A 22,666-nucleotide genomic window follows, 5' to 3' on the forward strand; every position below is an offset into this window, starting at 1 on the left:
TCTGGCCTGTAATCTTGGTGTTGCCTTTTTACCAGCTGTGTGGTCCGAACAAGTCACTTAACCTCTCTGAACCTGCAAAGGAGGCAACCACGACCTGCTTCCTTTACTCAGAGCAGGTGAGAAGCCTCACGGAGCACCACGTGCAACGTGCTTCACACCCTGTAAAAGTGCCACTCAATGACAAGAGTGTCATTATTAACCCCCGGGGTCTTCCCTGAGTCTGGGAAGGGTTGGCGAGTGTGGGCATCAGGAGAGAGGCGGCTGGGCCTCTACTCCCACCAGTCACTTGAAAAGAAACAGCAACAATAATAGAGGCCCCTTTCCCCATGTTCTGTTCTTTCTATTAAAATCAACAAGCAGCACAGCACCAGGTTAATATCTCTCTACTTACTAAGTCGTCAGTTACTGTGTGAAAAACTCCATAATTTAGTTCTCATCCCTACTCCACACTGACACTGATAGCAGGGATCTGAGGTACCATAAAAAGACACATTTGGGACGCCCTGTGCCTGTGCTCCCCATGCTGTTCCTCTCCACCCAGAATATCTGTTCTCCGTGCCCCTCTGCCTGTGTGACCTCATTTAGCCCAATGGTTCCCAAGCTTTCACTTCCTGGGACAGAGAAGAGAGAGATGCGTTCAGCACACAGTGGGTGGGGTAGAGGGGCCATGGGCTAAGTGACTGAGGTTAGACGGCTCAAGCTGGAAGGGACAACCTGAGCCCAGAGCTGTCCATCCCAGGCCCTACCCAGCCACCTTGAGGCTAAGAAAAATCCCTTACCTGGGAGCTGGGAAGCTCTGATTTGATTTTATAATCCCCATTTTACAGATGAGGAAACTGAGGTTTTGAGAAGTCAAGCCCCTTGCTGGAAAGTAGACCCTGGCAGTCCAATGTGGGGGCCCACAGTGGTAACCAGTCTACTGTACTGCCTCCCATCTCTTCCTGCAAGCCTACAGCTTTCCAGAGCTTATTCCTGCTACCTCTTCTCAACTGGGATGGCGTACCACTCAATTTCACATGAGGAGTGTTCCCCGCTGCTTTCTGCCATCTGACTCCCCCTTTCTTCTCCCACAGGAGGTTGGGACACAGAGGAGGCAGTGAATCAACACCAGCTGAACTGAACTGGGGTAGAGCCCCCAAAGCCGGCCGGGACCATCACCCCTGACTGAGCGTGAGGCCATCTGGGACAACGACACATCATCTCTAACTAGCCCTGACGGCAACCCTGCGAGGTGGCCATCATCTTCCCCGTCCACAGGGAGGGAAGAAGTTGGCTGCCTGACGGTCTCACAGCTACAGAGAGGAGGAGTAGGATTCAAAGATGTTCCAGAGAACCCACACTGTCACTGCCGAGCTGCCTCCCCCTCGGGGCATCTGAGAGCGACAGGTCTCAGGAAAGACGTGGAGGCCGGCACCTGAGAGACAGCACTGGGGGACGGGCCCACTGGGGCCCACGGAAAGCCCCCAGGTTGTGGGTCAGGGGATGGCGCCTGGCCTGCTGCTTACCTCCATGCCCGTCACTCCTTTGAAACTTAGAGACTTCTACTAAATGAACAAAGCTTTTTTCAAAGCAAGGGGTTGTGCCAGAAGCTCTTATTTAACAGCAATAACCCTAGTCTTTGGTTAACCTTTTAGCAGAAATGAGTTGACGGCCAAATGCGAATCAACTCAATTTAGCAAACAGTCATTGTAGACCTACCACGCACCAGGCACTGGGCTGCGTGCTGGAAACACGGTGGAGAAAAAGAGACACGGTCACCTGTCCTCATGGAGCTTAGAGAGAATCGAGCCAGTCCAGCAGGCAGTGGATCTGGAAGAACTGTACTCGGAGAGCTGGGTGGCCGGGAAGGGCGCCGATGACCCGCCATGGCCATCCTGCCGCCCCGCACAGCCTCCCTGGCTGGGTCTCCCCGCTCTTCCTCCTGCAAAGCAGCTGCCTGCCAGAAACTAAAAGAGGAACAGCAAACTGCTGAGGGCAAGGAAAGCCGCTCCTTGACCCAAACACACCAAATTAGGGCAAAACCAAGCCCTCTGAGTGAAAGGAAATTCAGCTGAGGCACCCGAATTTTAAAAACATGTGTGGTTTTGGGCTTAGTTTCTTTGTAACAGCCTCTCTTTCCTCCTCCTTGCATATTGCTATTCTGTACCTGAGGCCTCTTGGTAGTACCAGCTGCTGCCAACACGTGTCATTGCTAGAAACCAATAGCCCCATGGAGAACGGCTTTGTTTTGTTTTGTTTTAATACCACTAGGGCTCATCTCTTGAAACCCCAAACTCCACAACAAAACCACAAACACCCAGCTCTCCATAAGGCCTCTAACCCATGAGCTTTAAAGCAATGCTTCCCACCTTTTTCACATCCTGGCACACATAAAAATGACCATATATGCTCAGCCCCCTGGAAGCTACACACTGGGCACCCCCCCACTCCCGAGCTGAGTGGATGGCATCTGGGCGCACCTATAACACCATTCCTGACACACCTGCTGGTAAGCTTTGGTTCCCAGAGCATAAACGTCACCAAACCTCAAGAGAATCATGAGAGGAGTGAAGCCGGATGGATCAGAGGATCACATCCCAAACTCACATCAGAGTGCCAAGAGGGGGGACACAGGGCATTCGGCCACTGCAAAGGCTTTGAAGCCAAGAAAGGCCATCCACCTTCCCCACGCGGAGGAGTAAACCAGCATTCCCTATGATGCAGTGCAGACTGGAAATATAAATAGCTTCTAAAAAGGTTAGCAAAATGCACAGATGACAAATCTACAGTAGGTTACTAAGGGAAACCAGGATGCTCAGTGCCAGCATCTCACCTGTTGCAGCTGATGTCTGGAAGGAACCCTGCGGCTCCTCCCAAACTCTGCTCCCGGGGCCCCTCAGGGACGCAGTGTCGGGCTGCAGGGACCTGGAGCCTGAGTGATGTGAGTGGGTACTTCCTGAGCCCTAATGATGCTCCCTGCAGGCCCCTCCAAAGTAAGGAAATCCTTTTTCCTAATCCCATCTTGGTCTGGTTCTCATAAGCCCACTCACTCTCAATTTCCTCACCTGGGAAGAGTCTACCTCGGAAGGTTCTGTGAGGGTGCCTGCCTGAAGGTGGGATGCGTTCTATGAGTGGCAATACCCTGGGCTTACCCCTCCCCCTTCCTGTTAAACTAGGCTCTTGGGCGCTGCAGGGCATTCCAGAAGGCAGGGCATTCCCAGGCTGCCTCCCTGGAGATCCCCTTCTGGAGGGGAAGTGCTTCCCGGGGCACCCAGAGGGCCTGCAAGGCAGCCACAGCTGCTGGGCTATGTCAAGTAAGAAACAGACCTCGCTTGTCCCTGAACCAACCCCAGGGGACACCTGAGTGGAGGTATTTATAGCTCTCTTATATGCATCCTTGAACTTGTGTGTGTTTAAGTTAACAGATAGAGCAACAGCACACCCAAAAGCACACATATGGACGTGTACACACTGAGGCAGTGGCTAAATCTGGAACTCTAGGGAACCCAAACTCACCCCCAACACACCCTCCTGAGTGTGGGTATTCCAGGACCTGGGATAAACTGGGCGTCCGTCCTTCCCTCTTCAGGGTATCAAGTTCTGCCTTCCTGCCAAGGATTAAGAGATCAGCCTGGAGCCCGCACCTCGAGAGCAGCTTGCCAGGCAGCTCCCACTGGCTCGTCTGCCAGAGCCAGAGCTCTTCTCACTTCCCCTGAGCTCCACACAGTGCAGAGTCAGGAGGGAAAATCTCACCCCTCCAGCACCTCCCTGAGCAGACACTGGGGCTGCTGCAGAGCCGACCCTGAAGCCCTGAACACCAGGCAAGAAAAGAGAAGAACTGCAGAGGCCCAGACCGGAAGCCGGACCCCTCCAGCAGGCCACAGGGAGGAGGAAGGAGCGCCTTCAACTTCCACTCTGAAATGCTTGGCACTAAAATGTCGGGCTGCTCCTGGGCCACCAGGGGCTTGGCCAAGAGAGGGGGGCTTCCCTTTGGCCTAATGCTAGTGTGGAGGGATGTGCCCAGGCAGAGAACGTGATGGGACTCAGAACGTGATGCCCGACACATTCACATTCACTATATATTCTCTCTCTCTCTGCCAATAGCAGCGGAGGTTAAGGGGGAAGCAGCCTACTCCGGAAGGCAAGAGGTTATCTACTACAGTCATCTCTTGAAGTTCCGTAATATGTTCTTTAATATATAAATTGGGCCATTGGATACCTATGGCTTTGAACTCAACTGGGGTCAAAGAGGGGACCCAAGAGTAAGCACACAGACTAGAAGTTCCAACCCAGGGGAGATGTGCTGTGGTTCAAATACAGTGAGCGCCCAAGTGCATGAGTGAACTTTTTAAAGTGCTGTGAGCTTCTCCCTCATCCCATCTTACCTCCCAAAGTAGAATCGACTGAAACCTACATACCCCACTTGGTTCTCAAATTTTATGCTGAACTCTTCATTTTTCTAAGAGTTTCTCTTACATCACTGGGGATGCAGGTTCTGATCAAGAAAGGAAACCATCTTGACACAACAGGGCATTTAGAGCAGGGAGCACGTGACCGTGTCCATGGGTCCGGTGATGGGGACCGTGGCAATTACGAAGTACAAAGCTAGCATCAGGCCTCCACCAAAAAGCCTCTAGGATCTGGCATCCTAGTAGAATCTCTATCAACTCCAAGTATAATACACGGTCCGCTTCCACGTGTGGCCTCTTCCCCCTACAAAACTGCCCACAGTGGAGCACAAGAATTTCTCATATTTATTACACATCTACTATTATGAACGAAGAACAGTGTCAGCTGCTTTTATAGACATTAAACAATTTAAGCCGACCTATAACACTGCAGTGCAGATTCTAATTAACCACATTTTTACTAGATCACAGAGAAGGTTAATAATACAGCTAGAATCACAGGACCAGTACAGCAAGGTGGAGATCTGGGCCCAAGCTTATTTGGTTCCAAAGCCCATGGGCTTTCCTCTGCTGCCCATCAGCCTTGAAAATTTCTCTCTATATGTATATGCACGTGAATGTGTTTCTTTATCATTATTATTATTGTAAGATTAATCGGTTACCAATTCATAGAGGCACGAGGTCTTAATGACCAAGTACAACACAGGAATCTCCTACATATCACACATTGCATCTAATTCAGACATTTCCACCTACGCTGTCCTCAGACATGGCAGATCCCTATCTTAAATTTATTCTTTTGTACCCCTCTGGTGCTTAGCACAGTGCTAGGTACAAAGCGGGCACTCATTTAATCTCATTGATGATTATGTTGCTAAGATTGCTTATTAGTAATAAACCCTTGGATGCTGAAAGGTGAATTATTGCTAACTCAGAAAAGTCTTAGACGCTGGGAGAAACACCAAGGGGGCCTAACATACCTCTTGGCCAATAGAGTAAGTGCTCCACCATTGGATAAAAACAGTAATATCTGACTCTCACTAATAGGTTGATCCCACTTAGAAGATAGCTTACAATCTCCACTGAAAACAGCACTTGACTCTTTGGACCTGGGTTTTTTCCTCTGCAGGGGTGGCATACAACCCCCACTCAGAGAATGACTGTGAAGATTCCAGGGACCATGTCTACAGAGACACAAGCAACCCAATCAACCCAGGTGGCACCCCAGCATCTCCCATGACTTCCTCTGTACATAACCGCCTCAAACTACGGCAGATTCAGACCCGTGTCCTAATCCCAGCAACACCCCTCCGTAGCTGTGACTTTAGATCAGCAACCTAGCTTCTCTGAGCCCTAGTTTCCTCATCTGCAAAGATGGAGGATCACCTATCTCATGGGGTTGTTTAGTGCAGAAAATAAAATAATATTTGCATGTGGCTGCCCCAGGCCTGATATGTAGAAGGAAGTCAGTAGATATTAGCCAGATTTGAATGTGCAGAGAACAGCTCTGACATACACACGTCCTGTTGAATAGGGCTCGTGGTCAAAAGATGGCCATGGTGACAAGTAACAAAGAAAAGGGAAGAGGCAGTAGTGAGAGAAGTTAAAATTGGAGACGATTCTTAACCTCTCTCCTTTCAAACAACAATTTCAACCTGTTTACCAGCTGTACTTCTTAAACGTCGGTCTTATTTGATTGAATGGGTTCTGCCTCTTGCCCTCCATACCGTCTGGTAATGATAGAAGGAGTAACTACAAAGCAGGTAATGAAAAGGGGCCCTGGAAAGCTAAGAACTCATTGTACTAACCTGGTTCAGTTTGGTGAAAGTGGGCGGCCTCAGGCACCTGGTGCCTAGTGCTCTGCCAGTGGTTCCTCTAACTTCACAGTATAGAAACCAGAGGCCACATCGAGATGCCCCCCAACAAGACATTCTTCGGAATCTAACCCGGTACTACAATTCTGAAATCCAAATCTACAAGGGCTACAAAGAAAAGCTCCTTTATTGACCTAATGTGCGCCTAGTGTGTGCCAGACTCAGTGCTAAGCATCCAGCGTATGATATATGCCCAGGGGAATGGTCTGAACTTTTTGAACCCCGTCTTACAGATAAGGAAACTGTACTACTGGACATCCCCTAAAGACACTCTCCAAGGCCCTCAGCCGCTCACATGTTCTCAAGGACTCAAGTCTGGATGACACGTGGAAACTTCCGCCCAAATTTTCAGGTCTAATCACAGGGATGGATTTTGCAAAACTTCATCAAACAAATCATCTTAGGCCCACAGCAGAAGTGGGTTTGGGAAGAGGGTGGAGCTGGGACAGAGAGGAGAACTTAATGCTTCAGAAGCCACCTCTAATTTGCAAATAATGGTCGGAGGGTGCATTTTCTTTCTGCACAATAATCTCTACCAAAGAAAACCCAGACAAAGTCACCTGGCCTTCCTAGGGAACAACGAAAAAAAGCTCTTCCTCCAAGATTCACACTGAACTCCTAACCCCTCCTTCCCCTCCCTGCCCCTGGGAGTGGCTGGATGGTTGTTGTTTCTTTTCTTTTTTCCCTGTGGTCCTCTGGTAATAACACAAATTACGTTTTCAGGGACTGGAGTCCCAGAGTGCAATGATGTTGTAATAAACATAACCAGGACCAAATGCCTTCCCATCATATTAGATGATGCCATTTCCCACCAATCAGGCTCCTCGGGCAGGCAGACCACTCACCAATGAGGGACCAGACAAAGGCTGTGAGGGGAGACCTGGTCATCGGCAACTAAAAATAAGAGTGCTTCGGGATTGGCCGCTGCCACTTTGCAACAGGAGTTGGGACCCACACACCAGGCACCAGACAGAAGGCACACACAGGCAGAAACTTTCAGCCCAGGGGTTCACATGGGGTAGGCTGGTCTGGGTTTGTTGCTGAGATTTTTTTTTTTTTCCTTTCCCTAATGTGGTGACTTGAAGAAAGAAATACTTGATCCAGAGGGACCCTTGCAGACACACCCTCCCTCCTAGACACTTCAGTTTCCAAAGGCCCTTCACAGACACCCTGAATTGGGGAAAGGGCGGGGGGTGTGGCCAGGGGCCAAGACACTCACCTGTCCGGCTGTGTCATAGAGTCCCAGGAGGTACTGCTTGCCCCCTACGGTGACGCTGACTGCAAGGGCAGAGAAGTGGGGGCGGGGAGAGAAGCTCACAATCATCTAGGCTCTGGGGCAGTTTCGTTCCCCATCAGGACCCTTCCCTCCTAACCCAGCTGGAGGCAAGCGGGAGCTCCCAGGGATATGCCACCCGTTTTCCCTTGTGCCCGGCTCACTGTGAAGTGGCGTGAGGCTGGGGCGATGTGGCGCCCAGCTGCCCACTCCTTTCTCCCAAGTCCCGTAGCCACGTTTCCCCCTCGGGGATTGGGGCAATAGGGAAGGCGGCTGTAGGAAGGTCAAGGAGGTCGGCCCCGGGCGCCGAGGGGGATGGGAAATGCGGGGCGCCAGGACGGGGCACCGGAGTTGGGGGTGGGAAGAGGGCTGGGTCCGGCATGCTAGGGGCTGCCAGAGGGAAAGCCTGGGGGTGGGGCCGGGCGCCCGGCGGAGGGCGCGACGGGGGAGGGGTGGGGAGCGCGCGCAGGGGAGGCGGTGAGGGGGCTCAGCCAAAGTTGCTCCAAAGTTCCCAGCCCGGGGAGCGGCCCCTTAGTCAGCACTTCCGAGGCTTACCTGCGTAGTGGTCGAAGACGGTGGGCACGTACTCCTCCGGGAAGGCGTCGTTGGCATAGCTCATGAGTAGGCACGTCTTGCCCACCGCCCCGTCGCCGACCACCACGCACTTGAGCATCAGCGCGCCGGGCCCGTGAGCCATGCTGCGGCCGGCCGGCCTCCGGGCATGGTCCCCCCGGAGCCCCCGCCCCGGCCCCGGGCTCAGCCCCAGCCCGCCTGGGGGGTCCGCCGCCGCCGCCGCTCAGCGCAGCACGGCCGACCCCCCGGCCCCATGCAGCGACTCCCCCCGCCCGAGGGGAGGGGGCGGCGGGCCCGGGGCGCTGCCGCCGCCTCGGTCGCTGCCCGGATCCCCGCCCGGGCCCCGGTCGCCGCGCCCGCCCGCTGCCCCCGCCGCTCGGCGCCCGCGCCCTCTCCCCGGCCCGGCCTCCCCAGGAGGATCCGCTGGATCATAAGACTGGCCGGCCCCGGGGGAGACGGCAACTTTGGGGAGGGCGGCGGAGGGGAGGGGCCAGGCGGCTCTCCCCGCCCAGCGCCGGCCCGGGCCCCCTCCCCGCTCGGCCCCGGAGGAGGGCGGGCCCAGGCGCCTCCCCGGATTGCGGGCTGCCGGCTCCGCGCCCCCGCCCGCCCGCCTGCCGGCTCCCGCGCCCCGCGCCCCGCGCCCCGCCCGCGGACGCAGCTCGGCCCTGCCGGCTCACCCTAGCTTGACTCCCCGCGAGGGCTGTGGGGAGGGGGCGAGGAGGAGGAGCCGAGGAGGAGCGACGGGGAGGAAGGTGAGACTGGGGGAGGGGGCCGAGCGACCAGCGCTCGCGAGGAGGCGAGGGCTCCTCGCGAAAGTGTGCGCAACGCCCAGAAGCGTCCACAGGCTCCGATGCTGGGAGAAGACGTGGAGGCCTCTTGGGGAACCGCGACGACTCTTATGATGACGCAATAGTCATGAAAAATTATTCACGTATATTTAAACTCCACCCGGAAGGCAGGATCCATTCTGTCGGCCTCTAAGTGCACAACAGAACTAGGAATCGGGAAGGAAGAAAGGGCAAGAGAGTTAAAAAATTTTTTTTTAATTTTTAAAAAATTTTCACTCTCACGCACGGGGTGATGGGGGAGGGGTGGAGGTGGTCCCTGAGCTGGAAAGTAGGGACTCCTGGCTTACTGCTCCGTCCCGCCTCCCACCATCCCCACCACCCCATGCTGTTCACGGCAGAGCTTGAGTCATTTACTACGAAACTGGTGTCTAAGGGAGTTACAGCATCTTGAACCACTGACGCACCCCCGCACCAGCCAGAGAAGGGAGACTCTGCGACTCTGGATGCGGCGGGTGTACCTTTGCTCCCCCTATAGGCGACATTCTCTGAGGCCCCTTTACAGTCCCAGTGTCCCTCGAAGGTGTTAGGTTGTGATCCCTGAGGAGTGATACACTCTAGAGCTCTAAGACGCGGCCTGTGATCCAGGCAACAACCCCTGTCTTCCTGCCTGGGCGATGCTTGCTTGGAAACACCCGTCAGGCCAGGTCGCGTTCACTCGCCAACAGTGCTGCTTCTAACTTTAGGCCCTGGAGCCGGGGGGTGGAGGTGGGGGAGAATACTCTGCACGTAGCCACCACACCCTCCCTCCCCTTGCTGACAGGAGATAAATCGCTTCCTTTCATCAGTTCACAGGATCAGAAAATGCTGTGTTGAGAGGCGCAGAGGTCAACTGGACCACCTCCCTTAGATCTCCCTGAGGTTGCAGGTAAGCAAATTGAGACGCAGAGAGGTGAAGTGGTTATGTCAAAGGCTTCCAGCTAATTCCAGCATTCAAGGACTTGGAACACACTTTGGGAAATGCTCAGTTATGTCCTCACGCCACACTTCCCAGGCCTCAACTCTCAAACCCCAAATCTGATTTCCATTGTCCTGCAAGACTTCCTGGATTCTTGGAAGTTCCTTGTGAGGTCCCACTGAACGTCTCACCAGACCCCTCCATTTGTGTCTGAGTGTGGGTATTTACATTGCCAGCTGCTTTAGGTTATGCAGTGAATCTGGAAGATATTTTTTATGTACTGAATGACAGGTTAAGGAAGGCAGTTCAGTGCCTTGAAGTCAGATCTTTGGTTCAAGACTAGTCTCTGCCACTTCCTTCTAGAGGGGAAGAAAGGAGCACTTGCCCCCTTTGCCTACAGGACTACTTCTTCAGACAACATTTGCTGGGACTGGGATTGTGAAAGGAGGGTCTGTCAGGAGAGGTTAAGGAGCTACCGGGCGCACTCAGCCTAGAGAGGGCATTTGGGTCTGGCTCTGACGGTACTTAGCAGTGTGACCTTGAGCATATGCCACTTCTGTTCTTGGGGCTCTGCTTCCTCATCTATAAATGTGAGCTCATCCATAAGGGTGAGGTCAGGGCTCACCTTTGAGAACGCTAGGGCTCTTCACAATGTGTCCTGAGAGATCCTGGCAAAAGCTTTGGGCCAGGGGAGAAGCAGTTGCTAGAGACATGGGGACGGCCTTTTTGAGGGATAATGAGGTCTGTCCCAGGACTGGAGGATGGAGGCTTCCCCCACTGAGGACTCCAGCCTCTCTGTTCTCATGCTGCTTTTCAGTGTGGCAGATATTTACCAGGGATCCAGAGAGCTGGAGGATTAGCTCTAGAACCTTGAAAACTGGAAGGGACTCCAGGTTCTGGATGCTTTGGGAGAAGCTCTGGGAATATCAGAACACTCCAAGTGGGGAACTGCTGTCAGATGAATCATGCAGTGGTGACTTCATTGATGACGGTGACCTCATCCCTTTGGCCCATAGAAAAGCCAAGACTGACTGCCAGGAGTACTTTGAGCTCTGGACTGATTCCACCAGTTGAATGTAGAGTAGGAGGGAGACGGGAGAATTATCCTGGATGCCCAGGTCAGCCCAATGATGGGTTAGCTGGAAGGACCAAACAGATCTCAACAAATAATTACTATATAATGTGATCAGTGCTGTGATCGAGGATAAAGAACAGTCTTCGGCAAGTGCAGGGAGGCTGTTAGTACCTAGCTCTAGATGTGCTGAGGAAGGATTTGCAGAAGGGTGTCATTGGCCTGGGGGTTAAGAGGCCAATAGGAGTAAGATAATGCCTAGGAAAGACAGCCCTGCCCCCCAGCAAGAAGGAACAGCACACAACTTCTTGGGAATGGTGAGCCGTGTAGGTGGACAGAATGCAGGATTAGTGGTGCAGGGCAACTGGTTTGTATGTAATTGAGAACTATGTGATGCTGCCAGGCCATGGGCCTCTGGAAGCCACGTTAAGAGCATGCAGGGCCCCACCGGGCATGCAGGGCTCCACCAGAACCTTGAAGAATGGAAGAGACTCACAGGATATTCACGAGTTCCTATTTCTGGTTATCCCTGGGACCCTGTCGTACCTACTGGTCTTCAGTTAGTCACTTGATTTAACAAGTCCCCCTTCCCTTTTTGCCTAGTGGGTGTGGGTTGGTTTTCTGTCACTGGTAACCAAGGGAATCTTTACTATGTTAGTATTATCACTACAGTTGAGATAAGTGATGTGCAACGAAATTCAGAAATTTGCCCAAAGTCATGTAGCTGGTAAGTGGCAGAGCTAGCTTTCAAAATGGTCAGTCTTCTGAGCTCATGCTACTTCCCATGTTCCACATGAAGGAGGCATTAAAAGTTTTTCAGTAGGAAATGACAAGTTTAGAGCTGTCTTTTGAGAAGATCACTCTGGGAGTGGTGTTAGAACATGGATTTAGAGGGGACGAGAGTGAAGGCAGAGGAAGTGAGGAGAGAGGTCACGAAGGTCTGAACCAGGCATGGCTGTGTAAATGAAGAGGAGGCCATGGGTAGCAGGATATTTTAATTAATTAATTTTTGGCTGCATTGGGTCTTTGTTGCTGTGTGCGGGCTTTCTCTAGTTGCGGTGAGCGGGGGCTACTCTTCGTTGTGGTGTGCGGGCTTCTCATTGCAGTGGTTTCTTTTGTTGCAGAGCATGGGCTCTAGGCACGTGGGCTTCAGTAGTTGTGGCACGTGGGCTCAGTAGTTGTGGCTCACAGGCTTAGTTGCTCCGTGGCATGTGAGATCTTCCAGGACCAGGGCTCGAACCCGTGTCCCCTGCATTGGCAGGTGGATTCTTAATTGCTGTGCCACCAGGGAAGTCCCTAGCAGGATATTTAGATGACCAAGTCCACAGGGCTTGGTAACACAGCATGGGGAAGGGCTAGGATACCTCTGAGGCGTTATCCATTGACGTATGATTCCATTGACGTACTCCTTCTCTCCATTCCTTTTTAATCTCCTCTGTTTTTATCCTCCTTATTTTAGTTTTCTTCCTTACTTTTAAAAACTTTCCCATCTCCTCTTGGTGCCTAACCATGAGACCAACTGCCTAAATCAAGCTGAGAGTAGATCTCTAGAAGGACATTAAGTTTCTGTCATTTTGTTTGTGTTCCCTCACATTCACCCCCAAAATGGAAAACTGGATTCCAATGGATCATTTGGTGTCATGATGCTTTGGGTTGCAAGTAATAGGAAAGTCAACCCAAACTGGCTTCAACAGCAAAGGGAGTATATGGACTTCTTTGACTGAAACATACAGAAGTAGCTCAAGCTTCGGGCATGGCTTGATCAAAACTCTGGATCTATTTTTTTCTTCACTTCTCTCAGTTTTTCTCTTCTCTTTGGGCCAACTTCCTACTTAGGTTGCTTTCTCTCTTGAAAACAAAATGGTTGTACCAGGTCCAGGCATTACCACCCGCACACCACACTGCCCAGGAGGAGAAAGAGCTTCTCTTGACTCACTGATTGCACAAAAGTCTTGGACTTTCTCTGATCAGATTAGCTGAGTTCATCATGGTGGCCAGCAGAATGTCAGACGCTCGTTGCCTTAGGCCTGGGCTATTGGCCATCCCTGAAACCATCACTGTGACAAGGGATTGGGACTATCCTGATTAGGCCTATCAGGGCCCACCCGAAGGCCAGGATTTTAATCCCACTTAGATTCTACGGTTCCTGCACAGCGGGCGGCAGGCATCGCAGGCATGGGGGAATATATGCTGGGGAGGCGACCAGCGATATCTATTACATCTGGATTGTTGCCCGCCAGTCAAAGTTTCTAGGCCTCCCCAAGCTATACTAGAAATAAAGAACTTTAGGAAAAGCAGATTTCAAGGCAAGAAGGAAGTGAGAAGGATCTAAAATCTATGATTTGTTTCAAATTTCAGTCAGTTGGTTTGTCAGTACATGAATCCATGCTTGGTGTGAATCCCTAATTCTTGTCTGATAGTAGGTACACTCTGCCCCCTTCAAATTTCCTCCTTAGAGTTACTGGTAAGGAGGTAAAGTGGTTATCATCCTTTTACCCTGTCCCCTCTGCTCTTCAGTTATGCTTCTTGTCTCCATACATGCTTCTTTTCTCTTTGCAGACTGCAGACTCTTCATTCCCCAGAGCTCTCTTGCTTCCCAGACTTCACCTGTCCCACGATCATAGCATCATGCTATGTGCCATACCTATTCCTCTTTTCCTTCCCACCACTAAAACCTCCCATCTGCATCCTTTTCTCTTAGGGCTCAGATGTAATATACATTGCACATTTTTTTAGCTAAGATACTAATGGCTTAAACACTGCAGCAATGACCTTTCTTAAAGGTCAGTGGTTCCCAATGATAAGAATGATAAAAAAAATCCAATAAATCTGGCTCACTTGCTTTTCATTTCTAGTTATGTTTCTAGAATGCATCTAGATCTTTTTTTTCCAGTTCATTACATACCAGGAACTCAGAAGTAAACCCCAGCCTCTGAGAATTTGGGCTCAAGCATCTTTAATAATGTTTTCCGATCTTCATTCCTAACTATCTTTTGCTGCAGCCTAGGTCAGGAGACCAGTCATTATACCTGATGGCATTGCCCCCATTGCTGAATCATGAAAAGGACACTTCTTTAGAGGTTGCTGGTGCAGAATACTCATATGATCTGGGAGTGACCACCTCTTATAAGGTCCAAAGGAGGCTGGATCATAGATCCCTCTTCCAGAAATGAAATTAATGATTTTATTCCAGGCTTCAGTACTAAGAGTGCCAGAAAACCATCTGAGACTCATTTTTGATTGTTCTTGCACAGTGGATGTTGTGGTCACTGAGTATTATAAGCACGTTTTGAATTTGGGAAATCTCCCACTTTGTAAGTCATGGTAGGAAGAAAAGATCGCCCCTTATGGAAGCCGAAAGTTACAGACCCTTGCTTTCATTGTCAGACTCAAGAGCTGAAGTGACTAGAGTTAAATACAGGGCATGCTTTCTGGAGGTTGCAGCTTTAGTGTTGGGTACACAACTCAGTACTAAACACAGGAAGTGGCACACAGGGTGGGTGGTGGTGTTGGTTGTGGTGTGACTGAGTTCCTGGTGCAGAAGTGACTGCCGTACACACTGACTGTCTAGAATTTGGTGGCAGCGATGACACCAGAAGTGATTTTCTCATCAGAGCAGGTCCTGAGGCGTGTGTTGGGCGTGGCTCCTGGAAAGACAGTCTTGAGCAGCTGTACTAGCCTGCCCACGATCTTGTGTGCTGTGCATGGTCCTTGGAGGTTCCTTTTCTGTGCAGTTAGCCCCTGACAGCTTCTGTTCCTCGCACCGCAGCCTCTTGAGAAGAGGTTGGAGGAGTGGATCGCTATATTGAATGTGCTTCCTGCAGTGGGAGCAGAGATTCCCACTTCTACCAGACCAACCTCTGTCTTAGTCCGTTCAGGCTGCTATAACAAAATGCCACACACTGGGTAGCTAATAAACAACAGAACTTTATTTTTCATAGTTCTGGGGGATGGAAATCCAGGATCAGGGTACCAGCATGGTTGGGGAGGGCCCTCTTCTGGGTTGCAGACATGGCAGAAGGGGCAAAGGGACTCTGTTGGGCCTCATTTATAAGGGCGCTAATCCCACTCATGAGGCCTCTACCCTCATGACCTACTCACCTCTCGAAGGCCCCTACTAAGACCATTACTTTGGGCATTAGGTTCCAGCATATGAATTTTGCGGGGACACGTTCAATCTATATACCTTCCTAATGTAAGCAATTCGAAACTTGCACAAAATATATGAAATCACTGTTTTCAGATGTTGAACATAGCACAGGACTGTGATTTCTGAAAGAAAGGAGCAAATGAGGCAAGCTCTACTACTAATTACCCTTTCTGCTGGAAGTACTTTCTGAATTGCAGCACAGTAAGGGGGAACCAAAGTTGACCATAGTGATCTTGCTGAGTCCAAGAGACAGCTGAGGAGACTTTTCAAGGCTGAGTACCAGATAGGGGGGAGTGTCCTCTTGAGTCTGTTGCTGATACTAAGTTGCTCATGCATAGAGTGAAACTCCACCATGGTAGGCAAAGAACTGCCAGGGAACATGAGCTGATTGGTTCCCAGGGCTCACACAGGGCTGGGGGATGTTTAAGTTTCAACCAGCCAATGTGAAGAGACCTATTGAATGTCCAAAGAAATCAGTAGAAACTCCAGAAGGGTTATGCATTAGTAGAAGGGCTAAATTAGCCCTGAAGTAAAAGCAATTCTAGACCCCCAAGCCTCATATAGAACGAATTTATCCACTATTATGATAACTGCTGAGCAAAACAAATGTCATCAGTTTTTTAAGGACAACAACAAAATAAAGACATTAAACAACATAAATTTCAGAAGGTCAAGAGTCACTAGATATGTAAAGAATAGAGAACTGTAACCAGAAAAATCAATCAATAGAAACAAACCCAGAAATGACAGACGTAATGGAATTGGCAGGCAAAGACTTAAAAAAGAATTAGAAATAAACCCAAAGATTTAAAGGAAAATGGGAACATGGGGAGGAAGGAAATGGAAGATATAAAAAGGAACCAAGGGCTTCCCTGGTGGCACAGTGGTTAAGAATCTGCCTGCCAATGCAGGGGACACAAGAGAAGCCACCGCAGTGAGGAGCCCGCACAACCCAACGAAGTGTAGCCCTCGCTCGCTGCAACTAGAGAAAGCCTGTGTGCAGCAACGAAGACCCCATGCAGCCAAAAATAAATAAATAAATAAAAATTTTTAAAAAAGGAACCAAATCAAACTTCTAGAGTTTAAGAATACAATACCTGAAATGAAAAATTCACTGACTGAGCTTAACAGCTGATTGGACACTGTAGAAGAAAGTACCTGTGACATTGAAGACGTAGCAGTATCCAAACTAAAGAGAAAAAGACTAATGGAATAAAACAAAACAAAAAACACCATAGCTGTATCCTAAACTCTGCATTCCTGAGACCTTCAGTTAAAGATAGGAATTTCCAGCAGATGTCATTGGGGCAGGACTAACTGTCAACCCCTTTACAATGATAGTGAAATAATTTTTTTAAAATTAATTTTTATTTTTGGCTGTGTTGGGTCTTCATTGCTATGCGTGGGCTTATTAGGGTGGTTTCTCTTGTTGCGGAGCACAAGCTCTAGGTGCATGGGCTTCGGTAGTTGTGGCATGCGGGCTCAGTAGTTGTGGCTTGTGGGCTCTAGAGTGCAGGCTCAGTACTTGTGGCGCATGGGCTTAGTTGCTCCATGGCATGTGGGATCTTCCCGGACCAGAGCTCAAACCCATGTCCCCTGCATTGGCAGGTGGATTCTTAATCACTACACCACCAGGGAAGTCCCTGAAATAATTTTATGTTGGCTGGTAAATGCTTCCTACCCTGAACCCACCTCTACCCCCACCATGCTCCAGTCAACCTAGGCCTTTCCCTGGCTCCCTCTGACTTTCTGATTCAACATCTAAAGGATAATGCCCCCAGAAGAGAAGGAGGCCTTCAAGACGCTGTTCCAGCAGAGGCAGGACTATTTTGGTTGGTTGGTCGTTAATTATGTCAAGTGTCATCCCTGAGTGGGGTGTAGGTTAGGATTGTGAGAGCCTTGCCTGGGACTTCAAATCACCTCTCTGAGTAGAATAGTCTCAACCAGAGGACCCTGGGCAAATTCATTTAAATAATTTAGATTTTAAAAATTCTTATTGAGCTCTGTGTTGCAGGAATGTGGGTGGGACAGGAGGAGGTGTCCCCCTTGTGGCAGGCCACTGCAGCACCTCTTCCATCTTCATATTCCTCTCTCCTCATCTGAAAGACAGTTACAAATCCCTAGGATTGTGACAGTCTATACGGGAGACTCTTTCCTCACTACCCATCCATTCATCTGTGGGTCCAACAAATAATGCTTAATGCTACTGCTATGTACTAGACTCTGGGTGAAGTGTTAAGATGAGTGCAGAGGGGGTCAGAAATAGCACTTTTCCCAACCAGGTCATTGTGGAAGTCACTATGCATGGTGAGGGACAGAGTTGGGTGGATACACTCTCCTCCTCGCCAACCAGTACCTTCGCTGCATCTGGGGTTGAGCTGTGTCTCTCAGCAGAGGTGAAGCCAGTCAGGACTATCACAGTGAGAGTTAAGTCAATACTAAAGGAGCGCTTGGCATCTGAATGCATCCCCTGATCCGGGGACGGGTACCAAACGTTGCTCCTGATGTCCCTGAACTAGCAGAGCATCTGCTCTCGGGCCTGTCCCTGGCTCTGGCTCAGAGGCTGGAGGCTTGGCCGGCCAGCTCCCTCTGAAGGGCTTGTGTCCTGGGGCTCCTCGCCGACTTCAAACCCACCCTCTGGCCCCTGGAGGCTTTCTGGGCTGACTGCTGGCCCGCATCTACCACCCCACAGGCAGCTTGGGAGTGCAGTTCTGGGAAGGACAGGATGACTGGGGTGGTGATGTTCACCTAGCACTTTACAAAGCTTCTTCACTCCTCACATCGTTTGGCTTTCACAAAATTCCTCATTAACACCCTTTCTGTAAACAGATGAGGCTTTGTGTCTTTATCCAGATGGAATTCAGGCAGATTGTGAACCTTTATCCAGATCACCCGGCCTGTGAGTGACATCAGGACCGAAACTTTTACCTCCGTCCAGCGCACTTCTCATGACACCAGCTATGGCTCATGGGGGCATCCGAGCCAGATAGAGGCCTCCTACTTCAGGGGCAGCCTGGTTCCCACCCTTGGTTACCATCCCGTGACGTCGTGTGACCAACCAGCCCGTGGGACACACTCAATAGATATTAGCCATATAAGCTGCTTATACATCTTGTAGCGAGAATCTCAGACCACTCCCACCCACCCCCATCCCCACCTTAAAGGGGGCCTGTTTTGGGGGACGAATACTTTGATAAATCGATTGTGGGAGAACTTACAAGGGTCTGCTTGAGTAACGATGTTTGTTTTCTAAGGAGGGTGGATTCAATTAACATGAAGTCAGTGTTTTCCAAATGTTTTGTACAGCAAATCACAGTAACCCATACATTTTCATTGTGAACCAGAATACGTATGTACATATATATCATATATTTAACAAAGTTTGACAGAACAACACTAAAACTTAACTACCTGTCATGAACTCTGGGTTTTCTATTCCATTTGGCTTCACGGCCCACACTTTGAAAAACCCTGCTCTAGGGGCTCTGCTGAGTGGCTACCTGGCTGGCAGCTGGAGTTGAGTGCTCAGGACCACAAAGTTGTAAGAACTCCTACAACTAAACAACAAAAACAACCTGATTTTTAAAATGGGCAAAAGGCCTGAATAGACATTTCTCCAAAGAAAATATGTAAATGCCCAATAAGCATGTGAAAAGATATTCAACATCACTAATCATTAGGAAAATGCAAATCAAAACTATAATGAGTACCACCTCACACCCATTAGGAAAGCTGTTATCAGAAAACCAGAAAATAACAAAAAATTGGTGAGGATGTGAAGAAATTGGAACCCTTGTTGCATTGCTGGTGAGATTATAAAATGGTGCAGCCGCTGGGGAAAATGGTGAGGCAGTTTCCTCAAAAAAGGAAACAGCATTGCCATGTGATCCAGCAATTCCACTTCTAGGTAAGTACCCCAAAGAATTGAAAGCAGAGACTTGAACAGATACTTGTACACCCACATTCAGAGGAATGTTATTCACAATAGCCAAAAGGTGGAAGCAACCCAGATGTCCATTGATGACTGAACAAAATGTGATACGTACATACAATGGAATGTTATTCAGCCTCATAAAGGAAGGAGATTCTGACAAGTGCTGTGACATGGATGAATCTTGAAGACATTATGCTAAGCGAAATAAGTCAGTCACAAAGGACAAATATTAAATGATTCCACCTCTATGAGGTTCCTAGAATAATCAAATTCATAGACACAAAGTAGCATGGTGGTTGCCAGGGACTAGGGAGAGGAGGGAATGGGGGTTAGTGTTTGATGGGTACGAAGTTCTGGAGATGATTGGTGGTGTCTGTTGCACAACAACGTGAATATATTTAATGCCACTGAACATTACTTAGTGGTTAAAATGATAAAAACTTATGTATATTTTACCACAATAAGACAAAGAAAAAAGATAAATGGATTTTACTTTTTAAATGGGATTTCCGACTTCTCTAAAATATCAGATCTTGTGCCCAAGTCCCCATTTCCAAAAGTCAGCAGAAGCCTGGGCCCTTTAGGCAGGGATGAAACAGAAGGGCCTTTTTTTTGCAGGTGGGGGGAACCACCACTGAAAACCTTTAGCTATGCAACTTTGTGGCAATTTGCTCTTGGGGGGAACCTGATTCCTTTGAAGTAACCTTCCTGCAGATGTTTGAAAAGGAGAAATCAAGTTGTGAATTCTTTTTTATATATATAAATTTGTTTATTTTATTTATTTATTTTTGGCTGCGTTGGGTGTTTGTTGCTGCGCGCGGCCTTTCTCTAATTGTGGCGAGCGGGGGCTACTCTTCATTGCAGTGCGCCGGCTTCTCATTGTGGTGGCCTCTTGTTGCGGAGCACGGGCTCTAGGCGCGCGGGCTTCAGTAGTTGTGGCACATGGGCTCAGTAATTGTGGCTTGCGGGCTCTAGAGCGCAAGCTCAGTAGTTGTGGCGCACGGGCTTAGTTGCTCCGCGGCATGTGGGATCTTCCTGGACCAGGGATCAAACCCATGTCCCCTGCATTGGCAGGTGGATTCTTAACTACTGCGCCACCAGGGAAGCCCTAAGTTGTGAATTCTTAATGTAAATTATTTGGGGAGAAATGTTTCTGACCCTGCCCGGTTCTCTCCTTTATATTACCTGCCTGGCTGTAGTGGGCATTAGCTTTCTCCAGCCCCAACCAAAGCCTGCTTTGCCACTGGGATGGAGTTCTTAGATTAAAACTGTATGTGGCCCCTTAGTTATCAGCAGTTGAAGCAGAGATAAAGCTTTGTGGACACTTCTCTGATTTCCGCTCTGGGTGTCTCCTTTTACTTTCAGACCAAATGAACTCTCTGGCTGCTGCTTTGTCTCCCCACAGCTGGCTCCGGAGGGAGCAGGGTGCATCACACCCGCTTTCCCACATCTTCACGCTGAGCTGAGCTGCTCAGCCCTGTGGGTGGAGCTGCAGCAGGTGCTGCCAGGGCCAGTCCCTGAGTCATCAAACCTGCTGGCTCTTGTACCACATCTCCTTCCATCTCGTGTTCATGTCCAAGCCCTCATCCATGCAGTCTCGACCCGGCATTTACTTACAGCCAGGCTCTCCTGCCTCCACCATCACCAGGCTAATCTTTCTAAACCCAGGTATGGCCAAGTTACATCCCTACTGAGAAGCCTTTGATAGGGCTCCTTAGCCTAATGTCCCAGCTCTCAGTGTGACATTTCAAACCTTCCCCAGTTGAACTCCGTCTTTCTAGACATCACTCACTCCCACTGCCACTGCAGGCCTGTCTGCTGCCACACCAATCTGTTCTCTGCACTCAGACCTCCTACACATTCCCAGTACGGTGTCTCTGCCCACAGTGTTCTCCCTGTCTAGACAATCTCACTCTCTCTTCCTGCTTCTCAGAATTGTTTGTTCTTCAGTGCCCATCTGTACTTCTCCCTCCCAGCTTGACCCCTTGCTCAGAGGACGACTCCTTCAGCTGAAGCCTGTGGCCACACAGCCTGTGTGCTCTCCTGGCTTTTATCCCATCCCATGTTGGGTGCAGGTACCTTTCCATATTTCTGAACCAAAGTCCTCTCTGGAAACCCCAAGGTATTGCTTTGAGTCAGGTATCCATCACAGCTTGATCGATTCTTGCCTATTTGGATAAATCCTCCTTCACGAATACTGTCTACTGGCTAACCTTTTCCAGGTGACCTGCCTCCAGTTAAAACATGTGTGGTCACTAATGGTGTGTCCCAAACCACCCACTACATGGTCTACCTGGTTGCAGAGAAGTTCATTATAAAAGAGCCCGTGGTGAGCTGGGGAGGGGCTTTTAGGGATTGGATCCCTTCATTTGCTTAGCTTTCTTGGAACTGCTGATTCCTAACAGATCACACTGTAGTGTGATTTCCTGTTTACCTGTACATCTCCCTCATGACGTCGTAGGCTTGGGAGGTGGGCTGGTGTCTGCTTGTTCTCTATCTCCAGTGTCTACACAGTGCCTGGCACATGGTAGATGTTCAACAAATATTTCTTGAAAGACAGAAAAGGGAATGCCCCCTTCCCACATATTTATTTATAAATTATTTATTTATTTGGTTGCGGCAAGTGCGCTCCTTAGTTGTGACTCTCAGGCTCCTTAGTTGTGGCATGTGTGCTCCTTAGTTGTGGCATGTGTGTTCCTTAGTTGAGGCCAGTGGGCTCCTTAGTTGTGGCTTATGGGCTCCTTAGTTGCGGCTTGCTGGTTCCTTAGTTGTGGCACGTGGGCTCCTTAGTTGCAGTAGGTGGGCTACTTAGTTGCAGCTCGCCGGCTCCTTAGTCATGGCATGAGAACTCTTAGTTGTGGCATGCATGTGGGATCTAGTTCCCTGACCAGGGATCAAACCCCAGCCTCCTGCCTTGGGAGCATGGAGTCTTAACCACTGCTCCATCAGGGAAGTCCCCCTTCCCACATGTTTAGTATTTAAATTTAGTATTCTAAATTTCTTCGCCCACTTCCTGGGCCCTGCAAGTTGCCCCATGCTCCAAGCTCTGGAAAGCCCCTTCCCTTCCTCACGCTGTAATGTCTGAGTGTCTGGAGGCCCTGGTTTGGTGCTGCTTCTCTTTCAGCCAGGGTTACGGAGCCCACACCCAGACACATCCACCCTCAGACTTACTTACAAATCCCAGCTAGAATGAGGAACAGTTGCTTCAGGGTCTGGGCAGGGCTTCAGGGTGACAGACACATTTTGCCCACCAAGCACGCCTGCCACCCCTTCCTCCCGCTAATGGTGACGAGGATTCCCCAAGGTGCACACCGGATCACACAGGTGAGGCCGGGGAAGAGAGATTTCCAAGCCCACACTCCCTCTAAGAATGCCTCTTATGCCTACATATACAAAATCATCAGTTTTGAAATGGCTTCTTCCCTAAGATCATAAGAAGGGGTTTCTGGGGATGCTGGCAATGTCCTGCTGCTTGACCCGGGTGCTGGTTACAGGATATTTGCCTCATAATAATTCATTAAGCCATACACTTTTCTGAATGTGTGTTACATTTCACAGTAAAAAAGAAAGTACCACACACACACCCGCCCCAGCCTCAGGGCCTTAATCCAATCAATTCATGTTTAACCAGTGCCTGTCTGCATCCAGCCCCTGCTAGA

General features: G+C 49.8%; 1 protein-coding gene and 1 long non-coding RNA gene across 3 annotated transcripts in view; one reads left to right on the forward strand and one right to left on the reverse strand.

Moving 5' to 3' along the window:
• Positions 1-8,232, reverse strand: part of RHOQ (ras homolog family member Q) — a 38,531-nt gene extending 30,299 nt beyond the window's left edge. The window contains exons 1-3 of one of the 2 annotated variants that reach the window (XM_049696381.1): positions 8,091-8,232; positions 7,482-7,540; positions 7,108-7,156 (exon numbers count right to left, since the gene is read on the reverse strand). In XM_049696381.1, the coding sequence (XP_049552338.1) occupies positions 7,108-7,156; positions 7,482-7,540; positions 8,091-8,232 (250 nt within the window). The remainder of the gene's footprint in view (positions 1-7,107; positions 7,157-7,481; positions 7,541-8,090) is intronic. The other variant, XM_049696380.1, reaches the window with a different exon arrangement.
• Positions 8,233-8,719: 487 nt separating this feature from the next.
• LOC117199461 (uncharacterized) lies at positions 8,720-22,643 on the forward strand. Its single transcript, XR_007471066.1, has 3 exons — positions 8,720-8,860; positions 9,742-9,821; positions 20,373-22,643. It is a non-coding gene; the product is annotated as an uncharacterized LOC117199461 (long non-coding RNA).
• The last annotated feature ends 23 nt before the right edge of the window (positions 22,644-22,666 follow it).

The sequence above is a fragment of the Orcinus orca genome, chromosome 13, assembly GCF_937001465.1.
Source record: "Orcinus orca chromosome 13, mOrcOrc1.1, whole genome shotgun sequence".
NCBI classification, from domain to species: Eukaryota; Metazoa; Chordata; class Mammalia; order Artiodactyla; family Delphinidae; genus Orcinus; species Orcinus orca.